At 45.6% G+C, this 19,861-nt stretch overlaps 1 protein-coding gene and 1 long non-coding RNA gene across 2 annotated transcripts in view; one reads left to right on the top strand and one right to left on the bottom strand.

Annotated features, from left to right (window-relative positions):
* Positions 1–19,861, bottom strand: part of HDAC8 (histone deacetylase 8) — a 219,579-nt gene that overhangs the window by 9,208 nt on the left and 190,510 nt on the right. The window contains exon 10 of the mRNA XM_084788812.1: positions 15,458–15,563. Within this exon, the coding sequence (XP_084644938.1) occupies positions 15,458–15,563 (106 nt within the window). The remainder of the gene's footprint in view (positions 1–15,457; positions 15,564–19,861) is intronic.
* LOC311601393 overlaps positions 1–19,861 on the top strand; it is a 52,278-nt gene that overhangs the window by 8,668 nt on the left and 23,749 nt on the right. Inside the window, exon 2 of the long non-coding RNA XR_014780571.1 lies at positions 10,887–10,942. This is a non-coding gene — a long non-coding RNA (uncharacterized lncRNA). The remainder of the gene's footprint in view (positions 1–10,886; positions 10,943–19,861) is intronic.

The raw sequence follows: 19,861 nt of genomic DNA, 5'->3' as shown, positions 1-19,861 counted from the left end.
GAGGAAGATGTGTGTAGGACAACACATGTGTGTAGGACATCCACAGCAGCAGCAGGGATACCTGATACCCATATGTATAGTGCTAAGGGCAGGAAGAGCATAGAATGCCTCATGGCAGGTGGCATCTTGAAGGCTAAAAGGGAAAATGTTGCAGGCAGCAGGAATAGAGTAGTAAGCACAAAGATAGCCGCAAGGTTTTTGTGGCCAGAGCTCAAGATGAAGTGCAGGGCTGGGGTTTTTTTGGGGGGTGGGGTGGGGTGGAGAAGGGAGCTTCTATGATCTAGAATGAGCTTTGTAGATGCTAACAGACAGCTGCAAGGGTCTTCCTTTTAAATAGGGGCAATGGCAGTCCAACAGTTCTTGCTTCTCTTAAAATTAGAAGAAAATTATTTATTACTGCTGAGTCACCTTTCCAGTCCTCTTTTGAGGCACATCACTCTGTAGCCCAAGATGCCCTGGACCACACTGAGTGCCTGAGCCTGGCCTTGAATGTTGAGCAATCTTCTTGTCTCAGCCTCCTGAGTGCCGGGACGAGAGCCATCACACCTGGCTTAGTCCATAGGAATTCTATCCAGTTTGGGGCATGTTGCTGACATGGCTGGCTGGGTTAATTTTTAGCTGCCTGCCTTAGAATCTCAATCTATTCTGTCATCAGAAACCCTGTCAATGACAATTCTGTAGAAATGCCAATTACCATTTGTCTTCTTCCTACCTGAATTAGAGCCTGAGGTTGTGGATTAATCCCACCAGGCTTCTGGTGCTTCCAGGCTATCAGCACTTAAAACACATTACCCTGTGGCTTAGGGTGCTCTGCTCAGCTTGCAAGGCACCACTGCAGGCTCAAATGGAATCGAAGCAATTTCTAAAATAGCCTATGATTCATTTTTTCTCCCCTCCTGTGCCTAAATCTGCTGGCTCCATGTGGAGGGATGGGCACAAGTAACTGTAGAGGTGACATCACAGGAGTGGGCTGCGTGCCTGCCAGGCAGCTAGTGGAGCTGGCCTCACCAGTTGTCGATCTATTGGGCTGGGTGATTGCCTCCCAGGCATTTGGGAGCCACAGCTCCCAGGTTCTTTTTGTCAATGTTCCTTCTCCACATTGCTTTTTCAGGCAAAAATTCTGTGCTGGGAAATCAAGGCTAATGGGAATAACAGAGGTAGGAAGGATAATTCAGCTTTACATCTGTATAATGCTTTAGAGTCTCAAAATGATTTGCTCCACCCAAACACAAGTAGGAAACGGGAGCTGAGATTTTTAGCCTGAACTAGAGACAAACTCTTGCTGTCTCATACAAAATATTACTATCCTCTACCCACATAAAGGCATAGCCCAATTAGGCCTTGCAGGCCACTGGAAGGTCTGAGACCACCTTCAGCATCTTGGTGCTTACTAGATCATGGATTCAAGGGGACAAAATCATCTGGCAGGCACAGTCTCTTATCCATGCCATCCCATAGGAGCCAGCAAGTAGTGCCAGTTTCAGCACTGCCAGCTCCTTTTGTACACTCTCTTTTATAATCCCAGCGGCCCCCAAACCTTTACTAGAGCCAAAGGCCTGGCCACAACTATGGAGCCTCAAAGATAGGGTGTGTCGTGAACATCTGGAAGTCCCACCCACTGCCAGAGTAATTCAAAGGCCTATGAAGAAAAATCCACAATTCAGGTCACATCAGCCATGCTGTGGATCTTGAAGGGAAGGGCCACTGAGCTATGAACAGCTGAGGAGTGGGGTGGAGGGATTCTTTTCTTGGAGGAGCCATAAAAATAGTTTCCAAGCAGTCTCATGTTTACTCTGTGATCATCCAGCACCTGGTCCCAGTACGGCTTCCTGTCCCTGATGCTCTACTGTCAGGCTCAACATGAGATGTCTACCTCCATCTAGCTTTCCTGCCTTGGTCTTGCCAAGCATCATAGCCACCAAGGTGCATGCCAAAGGGGTGGCATAATCTTGTTCAGTCCTCTTAATTTTAAGTTAGATTTCAGGCTGGGCGCCATGGCTCACAACTATGGTCCCAGCACTCAGGAGGCAGAGGCAGGCGGATCTCTGTGAGTTCGAGGCCAGCCTGGTCTACAAAGTGAGTCCAGGACAGCCAAGGCTACACAGAGAGACCTTGTCTTGAAAAGTCAAAATTAAAAAAAAATAGATTTCAGTGTTACTATATTTGGCAGGTGTTCCTGCTACTGTTGCATTCATAGCTGCCACCACTACCATCACCACCAAATGAAGTTGTAGGATCCAGGGCAAGATCACAGGTGGTCATGTCATTTTTGTAAACCAGGATGCTTATACTCAGATAGTTCTTTCTGATGGAGCTCTTAGTGGAGTATAAAAGTTACTGCTTTGATGGCTGAATCTGTAAACTATATGTGGCAAGTGACTGGTAGAGCAGGTAGCCAGTCACCACCTCCAAATGAGGCTTTCCACAACTTGTGAGTATATGTGTGTGCATGCACACACGTGTAAGAAAGTGGATTAAGGATCGCCGCCTCAGTCTGTTTTAGAGATGTGAATAAAAATCTTGGCTTGGGACTGCTTCCTCTCTGGCTGACTGATTTTTCAATTGATTTGTATTTATTAGCTAATGAAATTAAAGTTGTAAAAATGATAACAGAAACACAATCAATCTCTCCCACAACTGGCTGTTGCTGTGTCACTATGGTGCATTCCTCACTTTGATTACTTCAAAGTCTATTATTTTGTTCTCAATTATTCTGTTTTTCTGGCACTGGAGAAAATCAATTTGTTTTATTTTCTCTTATTCATGCACTCAATTATACTCTTCGGGCACATTTAATCACTTTGATGTTTTCATTTTATGGCCCGTCTCTAGGCACTTCAGCTGCTTTGCTGCCAACGGGCAAGCAGGACTAATTTGCATGTCACAATAGACTTGAAATTCTAACTCAATTTAGAAATCTTTATGAAATACCCCTCCGAAATATGCTTGGAGCTGCAAAGAGGCAGAAGGATGTGGGCACACTAGGATGCATAAAGATACTTCCCTTTCTCAAAAGGTTGTGACATTTTGGTGACCGTGGTGTGGGAATGTCCCCATCCAGGTAAAGTGAGGAGTACGTGGGGCTGCATGTCTGTGGAGTCTGCGGCAACTTTGCAGAGATTCTTCTGGCAGCTGCTCTGGGCAGCCAGGCCCGGGAGAAGTGCCTGCTTACTTTGCAATCAAATGCCCCTCAGTGTTGATCTCTAGACAGCTCTGGACCTCAGATGGCTAAAGAGCCTCTCTATAGACCAACAGATGTCAACAGTTAGACATTCCAGAACCCAGAGAGGCTTGCCTTATTTTCTCTAATAACTGTCTACCTTCCTTTTGCCCTTCAATCATTTTAGCACTAAAAGCAGAAAAAGATAAGTGCAGTACCATAGCTTTAGGGATGTACTTTGGGAAAACAAACACAAAAATGTTTAAACATATTGGGGCTGCCAGCTGCTCTGAAAAAAATTTTTTTTTGGATTTCCTTTGTGCAATAATCAGCTTCACTAGGCAGAAGAAAAAAATGTATATTTCCTCTCCTAAATCTGAGCACAATCCACAGCTTCCCAGGTAGAATACGCACCTTGCCCCTTGCCTTTCCTTTTATGTGGCCTTGTACAAGGTGCCTAACCCCCACCAAAGCCTTGGCCTTCTTACCTATTAATGTAATTAATAGATACTTCAGAGACAGATGTGCGTCCTAAACTTCAATACTGCCAAGAGTTTTACTGTATTTACACAGAGAAACCGTTCTTACATCAACTTATTTTTAAGCAGTTTCATCATAAGCAATAATATCCATGAACTTCAAAAGTTTCAAGCTCAGCAAGGCTGACAACCTGATTTTGATCTCCAGGACCCATATGATGGAAAGAGAGAACTAATTTTCTCAAAGTTGTCCTCAGAACTCTACACCTGCACTGTGATGTGTGCGCACGTACACACGCCTATTACATAAAACATAATAAAAATTTTAACTTTAAAAAGTACAGCTGTGGCATCTGTACTTCTAGTATACATTAAAACACACACAGTAAACATGCAAAAGCTTTTTCTTTTCATCTAGAATATTCTTCACCTTACTGTTGTTAAACTTCATTCACTTTATTAAACTCAGAGTGTGTCTAAAATGGTGCTCCTTTGCATTAATCAATAATCAACAGTAAATATTTGCTTATTTGTTCATAGTATATCTGCTCCAGTAGAGTAGAAGCTTTATGATGGGCAAAGTCTTTATATTTCCTAGTCTATATCATGAGTGTCCAGGGCAGCTTTAGGCACAGATCAGCACCAACACACACACACACACACACACACACACACACACACACACACACACACACACGAAGAGTTGAAATAGAGAACTAGCCTAGCAATATCTTGGCTCCCCTTTCACTTCTGTTGAATACCAAGTAGACCTACCCACTGCTCCATCAATAGAGGTCCCATGGGGAGGAGGCAGAGGCAGAAAGGTTGTGAGTTTGAGGCCAGCCTGGCCTACACAGGGAGGCTCTGCCTCTTCCATTCTTGCCAAGGTAGATTATCAATGGAGGTCTAATGGGAGCATGAATTTGCACTCCTGCTAAGCAGCAATGAGGTGTTTTCTTTGGTCTCACATTATCAGTGCTGGCCCACTATGGAGTCCAGATGGTTTGTTTGATTAATTTTTTCTTTTGGGGAACTAGACCTAAATGTATTTCTGTAGAAGCTAGGCCTTGGTAGCACAGGTCTGTAAGTCTAGCACTGGCTGGTGTAGGCTGAGGCAGGAGAATTATAAATTCAAGGCTTCCTTGGGCTACATAGGAAGTTCAAGATTCACTTGGGCAACTTACTAGGCCCCTGTGATGGCTGCCAACCTGATCATACCTGGAATTAACTCAAACTCAAATGACTGAACACTCCTGGGAGGGGCTTTTAAAAAGTAAATCATTTGACATGTAAGGCCCCCTTTTAATCCAGATCTTTTGAGGTGGCAAGATCCAGGTTTAATCCAGACCTCACCTTCTGCAGACAGCATACAGAAAGGACACAGAAGAAGGAAGCCTGCTCTCTCTTTGTCTGCTTGGACTGAACCACTGTTGGATTCTTGACCTTTCCATTGGTAAACAGCCATTGTTGGACTAGTTGGGCCACACCCTCTACGCCCCTTTCTATATACATACATAGGAATATGTGTATATATGTATGCATGTATGTATATATTCATTCCATAAGTTCTGTTCTTCCAGAGAACTCTGCCTAATACAGACCCTATCTCAAAATAAAGAGTGAAAAGAAAGTTTGGGAGCTATTGCTCACTCAGTGGTAGATCGCTTGCATAGCGTGAGTTTTGCCTCAGGTGCCATATAAAAAAAATTAATGGTTCTTTTTCATTTTTAGGAGGTTTGATTCTTTTAAAATTTATTCATTGTATGTGTGCATGTTTGCACGTGTGATATGTGGGTGCATGTGTGTATTATAGTGCATGTATGTAGTGTGTGTGGAGGCTGGAGGACAACTTTAGGGAGTCAGTGCTCTGTTTCCACAATGTGGATCCCAAGGATTAAACTGAAATTATCAGGCTTGGTGGCAACTGTCTTTACTGGCAAAGCCATCTTGATGGCCCTCTTTTTTTTTTTTTTTCCAAATTCTGAGAGGGTCTCACTAAGTTAACCAGGCAAGCCTGAAACTGAGAACGCTTCTGCTTCAATATCTGGGATGTCAAGGGTGAGTCACCATGGCTGGCTCACTGTTTTTTTTTTCTTTTTTGAGGGACTGGATGGAGTTATATTTTGTTAATTGAATTTTGTTTCCACATGATGTTAGTATAGAGAATATAATTAATTAAAAATATATTTATTTATTATTTATACAGTCTTCTGACCACATGTGTGCCAGTTCACCATAAGAAGGCACCAGATCTCATTACAGGTGGTTGTGAGCCACCATGTGGTTGCTGGGTATTGAACTCGGGACCTTTGGGGGAGCAGATGGTACTCCTAACCTCTGAGCCATCTCTCCAACCTGAATATAATTAATTTTAAGCCTTTTTGTGGTTTTTTTTGAGACAGGGTCTCTTTGTGTGGCCTTGGCTGTCCTGGAACTCACTTTGTAGCCAAGGCTGGCCTCAAACTCATAGTAATCCACCTGCCTCTGCCTCCTGAGTGCTGGGATTACAGGCATGTGCCACCATGCCTAGCTTTTAAGTGTTTTTAATAACCTTGTTGAACTTTTTTTTTGTGTGTGTATGGTGGTACTTGTTATTGCGACTAGGGCTTTATACAAACTGGGCACCACTTTGCCATGGAGCTTTATCCCACATCCTGAACTAATTTTTTAGTTCTAGGTATTATTTTTAGATAAATTCCCTTAGATTTTTGACATGAGTCATCATTCATAATAAAATAGAGATGCTATATTTTTTAATTTTTTACATATACATTTATATTATTACACATATATATAATAAACTAGATGCAGCAAGAAGAACCATGAAACAATTAGGAATGATATAAATGTTATATTTATAGTGTTTTGGCTAGTTGTAGTTGGATGATCTATATATATATTTTAAAGTTCTTTTCTTGCCTTGTTGTACTGGAGGAATTCCAGTACTATCTTGAATAAGAGTGGCAAGATTAGACATCTTTGCCTTGTTCTAGAAATTAGGAGGGAAAACATTCCATTTCATCATTCAGTATTGTGTAGTGGTACATTTCTTACAGATGTAAGGTTTTGTTTGTTTTTGTTTTGTTTTGTTTTTGTACATTTTCTCCTGTCAGGTTGAGGCCAGGAAACACAGTGGCATATGCCTGTAATCTAAATACTTACGAGAGGCATGAAGACTCCCAGGAATTCCAGATCTGCAATTCTGCACAGAGAGTTCTAGGACAGCCAGGAGTATATAGCCAGACCCTCTCTTGGGCTGGAGAGAAGGCTCATGTGCAAAGCACTTACATTACAGTCACGAGAACTCCAGTGCAGATCCTCAGACTCTGCATAGCATACATCTGTAATCCCAGGGCTCCCACTGGGAATTGGGAGGCAGAGACAGAATCCTTGGAAACTCAAAGGCCAGCTAGCCTGGCATATGCGACAGCGAACAACAGAAATCATGTCTCAAAAAGGGAGGAAGGCAAGGACCACTCAAGGTGTCTTCTGGCCTCCATATGTGTGCTGTGGCACATGTGCCTGCACTCATATATATGACCATGTATACACGTCTCTTCGTTTCTTCTCATCTGTGTGTGTGTGTGTGTGTGTGTGTGTGTGTGTGTGTGTAAGAGAGAGAGAGAGAGAGAGAGAGAGAGAGACAGACAGACAGACAGACAGACAGACAGAGAGAGACAGAGATATAGAGACAGAGCCTCAGAGCACAAAAAACAACAGCAACAACAACAGTTTTCCCTTTCTATTTTCTGCAAGAGATAATATAGAATTGGTGTTAATTCTTAATTTCAGTAGAATTAGGATTTTCCAGTGAAGCTATGTGGGCCTTGAGTTTTCTTCTGCAAGAAGCTTATCATTCCTATGTTGATACTATTATGGTTAGAAAATACATTCTATGTAATTTCAATGATTTTCAATTGGTTGAGATTAGTTTTATGGCTCAGCATATAGTCCTATCTTGGCCTACTACTTATAAAAAATGTGTATTCTATTGTTGTTTGGAATAGCCAATAATTGTCAGTTTGAGCCTATTCATTGATAGCATGGTTGAGCTCTTCTATATCCTGTTTCTTTTCTGTATACTAAGGTGGTTGATGATAAAAGGATGCTGAAGTCCCTAACTCTAACCATGGATTTTCTTTTTTTTTTTTTTTTCGTTGCTGAAATGAGGGTTGAACATGCTAGGCAAGCCACCTCCCCAACCTTCATGATGCATCCTCTATTTCCCTGGGCAACCGCATTGGTTTTTCTTCATGTATTTCATGACACTGATGTTTGAGGAATACACATTTTTTGAATAATTGCTATATCTTGGTAGATTGATACTTTTATTATATGTTACAAAATGTTAATGAATAAAATAAAAATCTAGCTGTATATGGTGGCTCAGGCCTGTAATCCCAGGTATGTGGGAGACTGAGGCAGGAGGATTGAAGCTCAAGGCCTGCTTGGGCAGACTAGTAAGAGTGTGTCTCAAAATAAGTGAAAATGGCTGAAGATGTAGTGTGGTGGTATAGTGGTTGTTCTAGCATGCCTAAAGTCCACAGCAAAATTAACAAAAAAAAAAGAGGAGGAGGGAGAGGGGAGAGGGGAGGAGGAGGAGGAGGAGGAGGAAGAAGAAGAAGAAGAAGAGGAAGAAGAAGAAGAAGAAGAAGAAGAAGAAGAAGAAGAAGAAGAAGAAGAAGAAGAAGAAGAAATCTAAAAGTTGCGAACTGCCATATTTATAGGTTGGAAGACAGCGTAGTAAAGATGTCAAGTGTATCCAGAAGCTTACTACAGGTCCTTTCTAAATATATCAAACTTGATTTATAGAATGAGACAATGTTATTCTAAAGTTCACATGGAAATGCAAAAGAACTGGTTGAGCTTCATTTGTTTATCTAGTGTGCATATGCATGTGTGTGTGGAGGTCAGAGGATTACTTGCAGGAGTCAGTCCTCCCTTTTTACCACATGACCACATGGGTCACAGGGATTGAACTCAGGTCATCAGGCTCAGTGGCAAGAATCTTAATCTACTCAGTCATCTGAGCAGCCCTAACTAACTTCTTTTCTAAGACACAGTCTCCTCACTACATGCTGGCATTGTATTGTCAATTCCTCTGCCTCAGCCTCACTAGTGCTGGGACTACATGTATACACCACAACATCTGGCCTTGACCTAGAGGAAACTAAGAGGACGCATTCTGAGTCTAGGATTTACCATATGGCTATGGGACTCATGACCATGAAGGATCAGGTTTTGAGATCAGTGGAGTAGAAGATAAAATCTAGAGAGACTGAACTAGTTGCTTTAGAGCATGGGCATTTGAAAAAGGGAGGCATTTGGATTTTCTACTCTTTTGGAGGACAAAAGACTCCTTACATTTTCAACAAGGGATGATTTGAATTTCAAGATAAACGGAACCTTCTAGAATTCCAAGAAGTTAGTTAGGGCTGCAGCCATTCTTTACACTGCGCTTCTTAGCTCCAGTTCAGGCCCCTATAAACCCCCCTTCAGACTGCACCGTCACGATCCATCCCAAACACCCCTACGTCATCTTACAGTCTCATTCTAGAGCCTAGAATGGCTCCCCCGCCTTTTATTTGGATGCTATCTGGACTATTGAATGTGAAATTCAATGCACCCAGCCAGCTCTGCCCTCACTTCTGAGACTCCGTTTGCTGACTATCACGTCTGCCCTCTGCTCTATTCAAACCCTCCAGCCCTCAGTAAATAATCTCCCTCAAGTTTTGCTCTCAGCTGCATCTATGCAGTATCAGCCCCACAATATCCCCATCCATCCAAGGAGGTTCAGTGTTGTGTCTGCATCCAGATGTCTCAATTATGCACTGGAAAGCAGAGATTGTGTCTTCAGCCACTCTTTAGTGCTCATGACACCAAACATGTGGGAGGTTCCAACATCACCTGAGTTGGGCTTTAATGTGAAGACAGAACTAGACCTATTACAAATTAACTGGTTCAGAGTGCAGTTTTGGGAGCCCATGAAGGGTAGGAGGGCATTACAAAGGGCGATAGGGGAAAAGCAGGTGAGAGATGATTAGCTGGCACGACAAGGCAATGCTACCACGTGGGGGCTAGCCACCGGGCCTGGATCAAATCTGGAGTTCACTCCTTGGAGTTGTATGGCCATAAGCAAGGTCTACTGTGCTGTGGCTACCACTCTCCTGCCCCAGAAAGTTGCACATGACACGCTATCTGTGAAGCAGGAAGCACAGTGAGTGTGTTGTACACTTGCAGGGAATTCTTACCTCATGGCTTTAGGTAAAAGCTTCGAGTTTTTGTAAGTAAGCTGCCAATGGCTTTCATCTCACAGCATGCTAAATTTAAGCTGCTAATGTATCATAACTTTAGGGAATAGCCTCCAATTTTTTTTTTTTTTTTACAATTTGTAAAAATTTTAGCCCTGTTTTTTTTTTTAACTTATTTTGTAACAACAGCCACAGTAAACCTTGTCATTCCTTCTGTTCCTTAGTGAAGCAAAGATAGGAGTCTGCTCAGTGGGCAAGTGCAAGCAGGTGGCCGGCTCCTGGAGTTTGCTGGGGGGTGGGGGGGAGGGATACAGAGAGGGCAGGGAACAGGAAGGGGAGATAAGGGAGAGATGGCGTGGAGATCTTTACTCAAAGCCATTCAAAGTGGCTCAGGATTTCCAGCGCGATCCTGCTCCAAAGTCCTCCCAAGAAACCAGAAAGCAAGTGGTCAGTCCTGTCCCTGGGATCGGCTCGGCCTCCTAACCTCTCTTCAGGAGTCTCAGACAGTAAGAGGGGATGTAGGGTAAGCTTCACTTCTCCCGGGGCAGTGTCTCTTCAGGCAGAAGTGCTTTGAGCTTAGGGCTCCGGCGGTTCTTGAAGTCTGAGCCCCACTGCCAACCCCTAGAAGATACTGCCTTCAGACTCTATGCTGCTGGGGGGGGATACTTATTTTCCCTGGCCCCCACACAATACTTCTCTCAAGAACATTAGCAACAGATGTGCAAAGGGTCTCAGCATGGGGCCGTGGAGCTGTAAACAGCTGACTGCAGCTGGTGGCCATAGTACACTAGAGGTGGCACGAGCGGTGGAGCTAGCTAGCCCCGTCTATCCTGCCCTCTCTACTTTAGCTCAGAATGGAGTCCGAAGCTCCAGAGTTCAGCTGGGTGAGAGCTGATGGAGCCATGGTGAGGGTGGAGGTCTGGGGAGCACTAAAAGGCATGGCCCAGGGGCCAGAACTTTAGGGGTTGCTCACAGACGTTTTCTCCTTGTTTCCAGGGATTTTCAGTGCTTCGGGTCAGCTGCGTGGAAGGAGCAGGGTGAGCAATGTGGAGGTAAGATGGGTTTACTGGGGGAGGGGCTGTTATAGAGCCCATAGGGGTGGTGAGTAGATTTGACAGGGCGATGCTGCCGAGGAGACGCAGGGAACCAAAATGGCCCAAGAGCCTGACTGTTAAGTTCCCACTGGGTTAAGATGTCTGTGCCACCCCTCATAAGCCACCGCGAATCACATTGGATACGGCTGGTAAGTACTTGTGGAATGAAGGGGACCTTGGCTAAGTTACTTGTTCTCTCTGAGCCGTTGATTGTTCATCTAGAAGAGACATTGTAGCTGTCGTTGTTTCTCTCCCTAGCCTGCCCTGTACAAGCTGCTGCCCTGTCAGCTTTCTTCAGCAAGGACTGGAAAGGGCAGGTGTACCGGGGCCTTGTTCTGCCCTCTTCCTCTCCCCATCTTTCTCCTTTTCTCTTGATCCCACTCATTTCTTTCTGTATCCTAGGACAAGTTTGGGGTACGCTTCTGGGAACCCTAAGCCTGTGTTGAGACCTCCAGTTTTAATTACACACACACACACACACACACACACACACACACACACACACACACGGTGCACCCTCCCCTCTTCTCGGAGGGTTGAGTCTGACTAAAACATGAAGCTCGGAGCCCCCGGTGGCCCCTCCTTGCTTCAAATGCCATCGGGCACAGCAGAGCAGCCAGTGTCCTACCTCTACCCCATTTCTCCATGCAGGGCTAGCTGGGCCCCTCTGGGGACTGAGCACATCAGCACTGTTCCAACTCTGGAAGGTTCACTATGAGCTAATTCCTCGGGAGTATGTTAACCAGAAGAAAGGCAAACAACTCCAAGCATGTGGACATGGGGCAAGGGCGATTTCACACTAGTAGTCATGCACTGTGTTCAGTTGTACAGTCTCTGCTGTGGACCTCCCTGGGAGCAAGGAAATGTACATTGCGGGTAGTTCATTGGGACAAGAAGGACAGTTTGTGAAAAGAAAACAGACCTTTTCAGTGTCTAAAGTGAGTAGCTGAAGTTGACTCTGTTTTAATTTTTGTCTTTATTTTTAAAAGACGGATGGGCAGAAAAGATGGGTTAGGCGTGATTTACATCTGCCTCCGCCTTAGTTCCCCTGTGGCATGTACAATGCATGCATCTCTGTAAGATGAGTCTTTGGAGGCTTGATTTCCAATAGGCTAAAATCGCATTATTTGTGTTTCTAAGGGATTTAGTGAGAGAACAGAAAAGAAACAAAACAAAAGCAAAAACCTCCAAACAAAAGCAACTAGGTAGACAGAGTGGGGCTAACCTCCCTTGCACAGGAGCCGAACCCATCTACCTGCTCCATGCCCTGTCATCTTCCCTAAGCAACCTGTGACCTGCACCCTGCTCTTGGTTCTAATGGCAATGGGGGAGGTGCAGTGAGGAGCTGTCAGTGTCACTGAGTTGGTTATATTCAACAACAGATGACAGTCTTGAAGACTGGCTAAGGAAATCTTTCAGAATACAGACAACTCAAAAGCCTTTCCACACTGACCATTGTCATGGCAACACACTATCTGATGGCAGCATGCGTCACTAGGCTGAGGGGCCCAGTAGCAGCACTGCAGCGGGTTAGCTTGGCCATTTTGAGCAGCATTTGGACTTCTTTCTAGCCTCAGTTCTCCTAGGTTGAGCTGAGTTTTCTTTTTTCAGTTCTGGACTCATGTGCTTTCTTAATTTGCATGGCCAGGGACACAGAAATTCTGTCAGAGAGACAGTGAATGGAAAATCTGAACATTGCTAGTATTCTATATTCACTGTCCTTGCCGCCCACCCTCCTGGCTCCTTGTCACCCATTCTTCTTGACTTTGCTTCTCTTTGTCTCCGTATCAGTTCTTTCCTTTACTCAGCGCTCCCTCCCCACCCAACCTGGTGACTCATCAGCCAACCTAAGCTCTCGCTAGATCCTTTTCATTCTCTCTGTGCTTTCGTCGCGAGGAAGAGTGTCTGGAATCTCAGGGTTGCAAGAACCTCTCTGCAAGGCAGGGAGTTCCTCTAGCCAGGTGATCTTCCATTCCCCACCCGCCATCTCTAGTGACAGTCCTCATTCTCTTCGGGACACCCTGCTCCACTTTGGATAGCTCTAGTTGCTATAAATGCCTCGTCCTAATGAATGAAAATCTGTCCTTTTATGACAGCCATCCATGAGTCCACCCCTATGCCCCATAGCCACATAGACCCTGTCTTGCTCTGTGACAGCCTCCCCCCTCTTCCCCGCCGCCCCCCCCCGGAGTTTTCTCTTTTCCAGAAAGCCCCAGCTTCTCTGGGCAGACCTCCTGGAGCTTGGGCTCCAGTGCCTTCCCCAGACCAGCTGACCTCCTGCAAAATGTTCCTATTTATCTAGAGCCCTTTTAAAGTGAGGTCTATACTGTATTAGCATCTCTGGAGGCCACCTTGACCCGGTGACTCATTCTGAACTCCATGTCAACTACCATCTCTACTCTCTTTTAGACAAAATGCCGTTAAGCCGCATCTCATCTTGCTCGCATGTAGTCTCTTTGGAGAACCCAGTTCCTGGCTTATGTTTTTTCTTCCTGCTGAAATTCATTGTTGCCATCCGCATATTACCTTCATCTGCTAATACAGTCCAGAAAATTGACTTCCGTGTCCTCTGGCGGGCATTCGTTGTGCTTTAATTAACCCTCAGCATCGCCTTTTATCTTGAGTCACCCCCGCGTAGGTTTCTGTTCTAGATCCCTTTGCATTACCTCCTGCAATTTCATGTCCCCATCAGCAACGTCACCACCGTCTGGAGTGATGTGCCTGGGAATGTGGGGGGACGGAGTGGGGGGCAAGGGCATACACACATGTGCACACATCTGGTAGGAGCAGGGCACTGCAGAGGGGTGTGTGTGTGTGTGTGTGTGTGTGTGTGTGTGTGTGTGTGTGTGTGTGCTTGCTGTTTTGAGTGCTTTGGGTGCCACCAGAATTTAGAGCCTGGATAGGCAAATGGCAAGGTAGGAGAAAGAGTGACAAGAGAAACTGGTTTCCGGTCAATCTCAGGGAAAATAGGGACTGTATTCTGGATCAGAGACAAGCAGACGGACGCCAAGGGTGAAGGGTACAGAGCACCAGTCTTCATCCGGATTGTAGTACAGTGAGAAGGGATATGGAGGCCTTAAGGACTTGAGGGGGAGGGGAAGACCTGGTAGAGAGTGAGGACCTGCAGAGTTGGTAGCCATTGGGAGATCAGAAGAAGGTGATTTGAAACATTAGGGGCAGAAGACGGTTTGGCTTCTAGAACCTAACCAGGCGCAATAAGCTGTGAGTGTCTGTGGCTCAGTAGCATAGACTATTTCCTCAGGCCAAGGAACCCTGGAAACACAGTCCTTACTACAGGCTCTGCTGCTGTCATTGAGCACTCTGCTAGTGAACGTGACCTTCAGTGAAGACCCTTAGAACACCGCACATTCCCTTAGATGAACTCAGCTTTGAGCAGGCCTCTCCTCAGCCAGGATTACACACCAGGGGAGAGTCCAAAGTGGGAGCACTGGCACCATATTTATCATTTTATGAATAAACAAGAGAATTTCACTCTTTGGGACAGGCAATATGATATCTTTGGCCTCTTCACTCTGCAAATAGGATCCAACACACACACACACACACACACACACACACACACACACACACACACACACACACTCTTACACATTCAGTTAAGAGGAAAATGATTGTTCTAAATACTTAAATGATAAATGAGAAGCAAGTCTTTAAAAAGGCAGCTGAGAGGCTGGGAGGGGAGCTCTAATGGAAAGCTGAGGGCAGAGACCTCCAAAAAGCTAGTGGACCACAGAGACATGACTACTAGGCCTCTCTATCCTGGGGGCAGAACAACGTGGTATCTGTGGGTGTGTGTGTGGGGGGGGGTAGTAGCTCTACTCCTGGGTTCTAAGAACAAGACTGGAGCCCCCTCTGAGAACATCCAAATCTCTTCCATAGACTTGTAGGGCTCTCTTGGACCACACTGCAGGAGTGTCTGGGGGAGGAATGCCTTCCTTATCCCAATCCCCCCAAGTCTAAAGTCACTGTATTTCCCTAAACCTCCCAAGTCTAAAGTCACTTATCACTTGTATTTCCCTCAACTTAAAGAGGAGTTGTTTTTTTTGTTTTTGTTTTTGCTTTGCTTTTTCACAGTGTTGGCGGGAGATGGAGCGGTGGGCAAATGCTCTACCACTGCAAAACATACCCTGCCTCTTAAAGATAGTTTTACTGTTGGCCTTTTCAAAGAAAAAGGCTCTCAGAATATTTTAGAACTGATTTTCCCTTGGAAGTGCCTTAAAGCTAAACCTTTTGTTCTTCTGAAGGTGACATTAGCCAGTGAAGTGACAATCTCTACCAGAGTGGCTTGTGTAGAATTCCAGCTACAAGATGTCAGGCCAAAGAGAGGTTTCTTTTCCGAGTCAGTGGAATGATTAGCTGCCAAAAGACAAATGGTATTTGAGGAAGCCCCCAGCGGCAGGCCACCACACACTGGGTAGAATAAGGAGGGCAGGGCTGGAGGCTGGCGCTCACCTTTGATGTAGTCGAGGGTTTGCTGGATTCGGTGGGGCTCATTGCGGTCTGGCCGGCAGCTTGGCGTGATTTCCAGCACATAATCAGGACCATATGCTGTGAAAAACTGTAAGGAAAAGGGAAAGGCCAAAAAAACAAAACAAACCACATAAAACCTCCAAAGCAAACCGCACACAAACAGGACAATCAAAAGAAGTTCACCATTCCTGACAGGGCCAGGGCAGCCTCAAAGTGCAGAGTGGCACTATGTGGCAGGAAGCTCTGCCCTGGTGGCATCACTATGCTTACTTGTTCAGACCATCGGTGACATAGGCACTGTGAAATTTGGGAGCTTGCTGTCAAGGGTCTCTCTGCTTGGGCCTCAGCCTTTTAGCTCCAACCACAGTTAGTTGTTCATGCACTTTGTACCCTAGCAGGCTAGCCTACTGTGTTCTCTCCATACTCTGTTCTTTCTTAGAACTCACTGCTGTCCTGCATCCCCAATCCATGCTGCCTGCGGGGGGGAAAAACCTCCCCATCTTCCGGGCACAGCTCAAATGCCGCCTGCCTCCTTCACAAAGCTGTCCTTCGTTCTCTGCCAACCTCCACGGCATTGTGCGGGTGCCTCTCTTACGGCCACCATTCAGATAGACAGTGCTCGAGTGCCTGGCCCACGCAGGTCACAGTGCCAGTTGCATGGAGGGCTGTTATGATGCATGAGCCACTCTTGAGGGTCCTCTTGGTGCGCATAAGCATCAGATAGATACTTTTCAACAGCGACTGCCCTCTCTTCTCCCTCCTGGACAGGAGCTCTCTAAAGGTAGGCAGCCCCAGGGTTTTCTTCATCTCTTGGCCTTACAGCCCATTAGCTTTTGTTGCCTTGGATTCCCTGCTCCAGGAATGGCAACTAAGTCTACTGTGACTACTTCAGTTTTTCTTTCTCTATTCAAGGAATCAAAATAAAGGCTTGCAGATTCTATCTCTAGCTCACTAGATGGTTCCTTGTGACCTTTGGGAAGTCATGTCATCTAATTTAGCTTCTGTTAGGGCCCACTTGGGGAAAAAACGCCCTGTGACAAAGGGAATCATTCAAATGAGACCAGTCTTTGAATGAGAACTATGCAAAGCTACGATTTCTGTTTAGTTTTTTTTTTTTTTTAAACAGAAATAGTATTTGTATGCAGTCTCTGGAGAGAGCGCATATGGTCTTTAACACGATGTGTTTCAATAGTGACATTGTTAGGTGCTAAGTAAACCAGGGACTCCAAATTCCCTGAAAACAAAACCAAACCTCCAACGGTGCAGCATCTATGAAAACAGGGATCTTGCTATGCCGTGACTTTGATGCCACTCAAAGAACCATAAGCTACTGCCACTGTCATTTACACTGTCCTTGTTAGGAGTCTGGATGTACATCTGGCACCATGGGAGAGATTGTGGGACAATTTCTAGAGATTCTAACAGTGTCTTTGTGGAATCCATGAGATTAATTTCATGGGGAGATAGTTTTTGCATACCATGAAAGAAAATCCTACACGTTTCTTTGAAAATGTCCCAAGATTGTCCCAATGTTTCTCATGCCTTGTCTGTGAATCGACCCAGAAAGGGACAGGCACTTTACTCCTCACCAGAGATGTTACTCTGTGATCCTTGGCACCCTAAATTTTGGAGATGGAAGCTACCTTGAGTAGAGCTTATCTTTACTAAATCCCAATATGAAATAGAAAAGCAGGGTTACCTGGAGTGGGGGACACACCCAGAAACTAGACCCCCCCAACATGGTAGAAGAAACTTGAGAAGCATTTATTTTTAGTCAAGGAGGGCCCCTTAGTTGAAGTCGTAGAAGAGAAGGCTGCAAACAGGTGTGGCGGGCAGCCTCTTCTCCTGAGAAGTGTCAAGTGATGTGCTCATCTCATGGGAATGGAGAGACAGGCTTAGAGTCACAGCATACAGGCAGCTGCATCAAAGGAGCTCTTTGGGGAGACCCACACCCTTGGCATCAGAGTACTATAAAAATATATGAGGCAGGGTGCCTAGCAGAGATATAAAAGGAGTCACTGCTGTCTCCACGTGCAGAGCTGACACTGTGGATCCTTGGGTCAGCAAGGCATTCTGTAAGCTGTGTCGAGCCAAGAGTTTGGAACAGCACGTTCTCACTTGAGCACCTATTATGTGATTACCTACACTTTCCTACTTTAGTCCCCTTTGACAAAGAGCACAGTTGGCCAGTAGGGGCCAGAACTACGTGCCTGCCATGTGACAAAACAGCTCTACTAAGATTAAGCTTCTTATCCTGGCTTCATTTGCACCTGCCTTTAACTGATTGAACCACACATTGGGTAACATCACCAATCTTTGCCGAAGCAGACTGACTGCAGGTAACAGGCAAGTCTGGGTTCCCAAGCTTCTCTCCACCTTTGCTGATCAAATACTCTTTTTTCCTCAGGTCCTGCTTAGTCGCACTATTCTTGGCCTGCTTGGGGGGGGGGTGGGGTGGCGGTGGGGGCGACTCAGATGGCTTAAGAAAGTCTCTGTATTGGAAGCCAGTTATGCATGGCAGCTGGCTGCTCCCAGTCTTGGAGCCTTTGCTTGAGTGAGGCTGTCTCCCTTCCCGAGTTAGAAGTTTTTACTTGTTCTAGCCTCTCCTAGACCACAGACTCCATCACGTGCTCTTTGCATAGCCCATAGAGACAAACTCAAGTCATCACAGTTTTCCCTTGAATGTACGTTGAATCAAGCTAATTTGCTAATGGTTTAGCTAGGCGTCTGGTTAATTGTGTGGGGTAATTCAGAGTCACCTCAGCACACACAGCCTTCCTGGGCTCTGGAGGCAATGTGACTGGGTGGAAAGAGCTCTGGTGGTGGGGGGTCAGGGACAGCTGGAATTTGGCGCCTGGATTTAGCTGTGTGTCTGGGGTAAGCTTGTTAATCTCTGTTTCGTCATTTCCACCCCAGGGATGATAAATGCTGACCTGTTTGGGCTGTTAGGAGATAGTATCTATCAAAGGAGCTAACTGGGAGCCTGGGCTACAGTAGGACTCTGATAAATGTGAATTCTTCTCTCCTTGGGGCAAGAGGCCCTTGCTTAACCCTGTCCCCTTCTATACTCTGAGGAATGCTGGGTGAAGTGCTCATGGCTGAGATGTAGGAAGGAGAGCCTGTTCCTTCTTCCAGACCAAGCCCTCTGGCCTCGTCACTTGCTTCAGCCATTAGGTTAGCCTTAGGGTCAGCCGAGAAAGCGACTTTTCTCATAGTTTCTGGTTCTAGGGTCTTAAGACTTGTATGGTTGTTGAGGTGAAAAGGAAACTTGGTCATGGGACGCAAAAAAGATGGTGAGATGGAGGGATTTGGCCAGCACTAGAAATAGCTGATGACCCCACCCTGGAACTGCCTTCCAGCTCCACGAGAAAAGGAAATGGGCACACTGCAGTCCCATTCAGGCAGGTGGGGCCGGAGATGAAAGGGGCTAGCCGGCCTTCAAGGGAACACACTGGCTTTGATCTCAGCAAAGGAAGAAGGGAGGTGCTAACCCCTCTCCACCCCTTCCCCCCTTTCCTGCAGCACTTCTTTTGCTTCCTGGGCTTCAGCTGAAACATTGTTGAGGGGAACATGGTAGTGTGGAGCCAGGGCAAATGGAAGGTATTGCAGGGGGGCAAAGGGCTGGGGGTTGAAGGTAATGGCTGCTCCGGGGTGGTCATTGCAGGGTCCGAGTCTTGACCCCATGAGTCAATGAATAAAGGAATGTAAATAGTTTGTCTCCAGTTAAGTTCAACCCAACTTAATTCTCTATTCTTGCTCAATCCTTTGCAGCTCTTGTGCACACAAGGAAAACAGTATGCAATTAGATACGTGGTCAAAAAGATAGCAGGGGAAGCCTTTGAGGTTGTTGCTATTCCTCATAATCCTGCTTGGTCACAGGAAACCCCAGCCACGGACCCAAATCAGCTGATTTTTCTATCTTTCCCCCAGCACTCAGTAACTCCCTACTATGTGCTGGACTCGCTTAGTCACTAGGGGACAAAGACAATAGGGGAGATAAGTGCAGAGCAGTGGGACATTAGTCACACAACAAGAAGAATGCTAAAGCAAAAGTAACGACAGCTAATGTGTACTACAAGTTTATCATTTGTCACACGCTTAAAGTATCTAAGCTCTTTTGTGGACTGGACTTAAATTTTCACAACCAACCAATATTGTTTCTTTTTTAAGATGAGGACCTGAAACATAGATATGCACAAAGCTAAGATTTAGAACTATGCTATCCTGGAGATCACCTCTGTAAAGTACACTAGAGGAACTAAGTTGCGCGCGCGCGCGTGTGTGTGTGTGTGTGTGTGTGTGTGTAGTCTGGCTAAGGGAGGATGGGGGTGGGGAGGAGGCAGTCCTAGCAGAGTCCAGGCAAAGGCAAGAAAGCTGAAGCAGGAG

Source organism: Acomys minous, assembly GCF_964271855.1.
Source record: "Acomys minous genome assembly, chromosome: 7".
NCBI lineage: Eukaryota > Metazoa > Chordata > Mammalia > Rodentia > Muridae > Acomys > Acomys minous.
The sequence above is the reverse complement of the archived record's forward strand: the minus strand, read 5'-3'. Positions and strand labels throughout refer to the sequence as shown.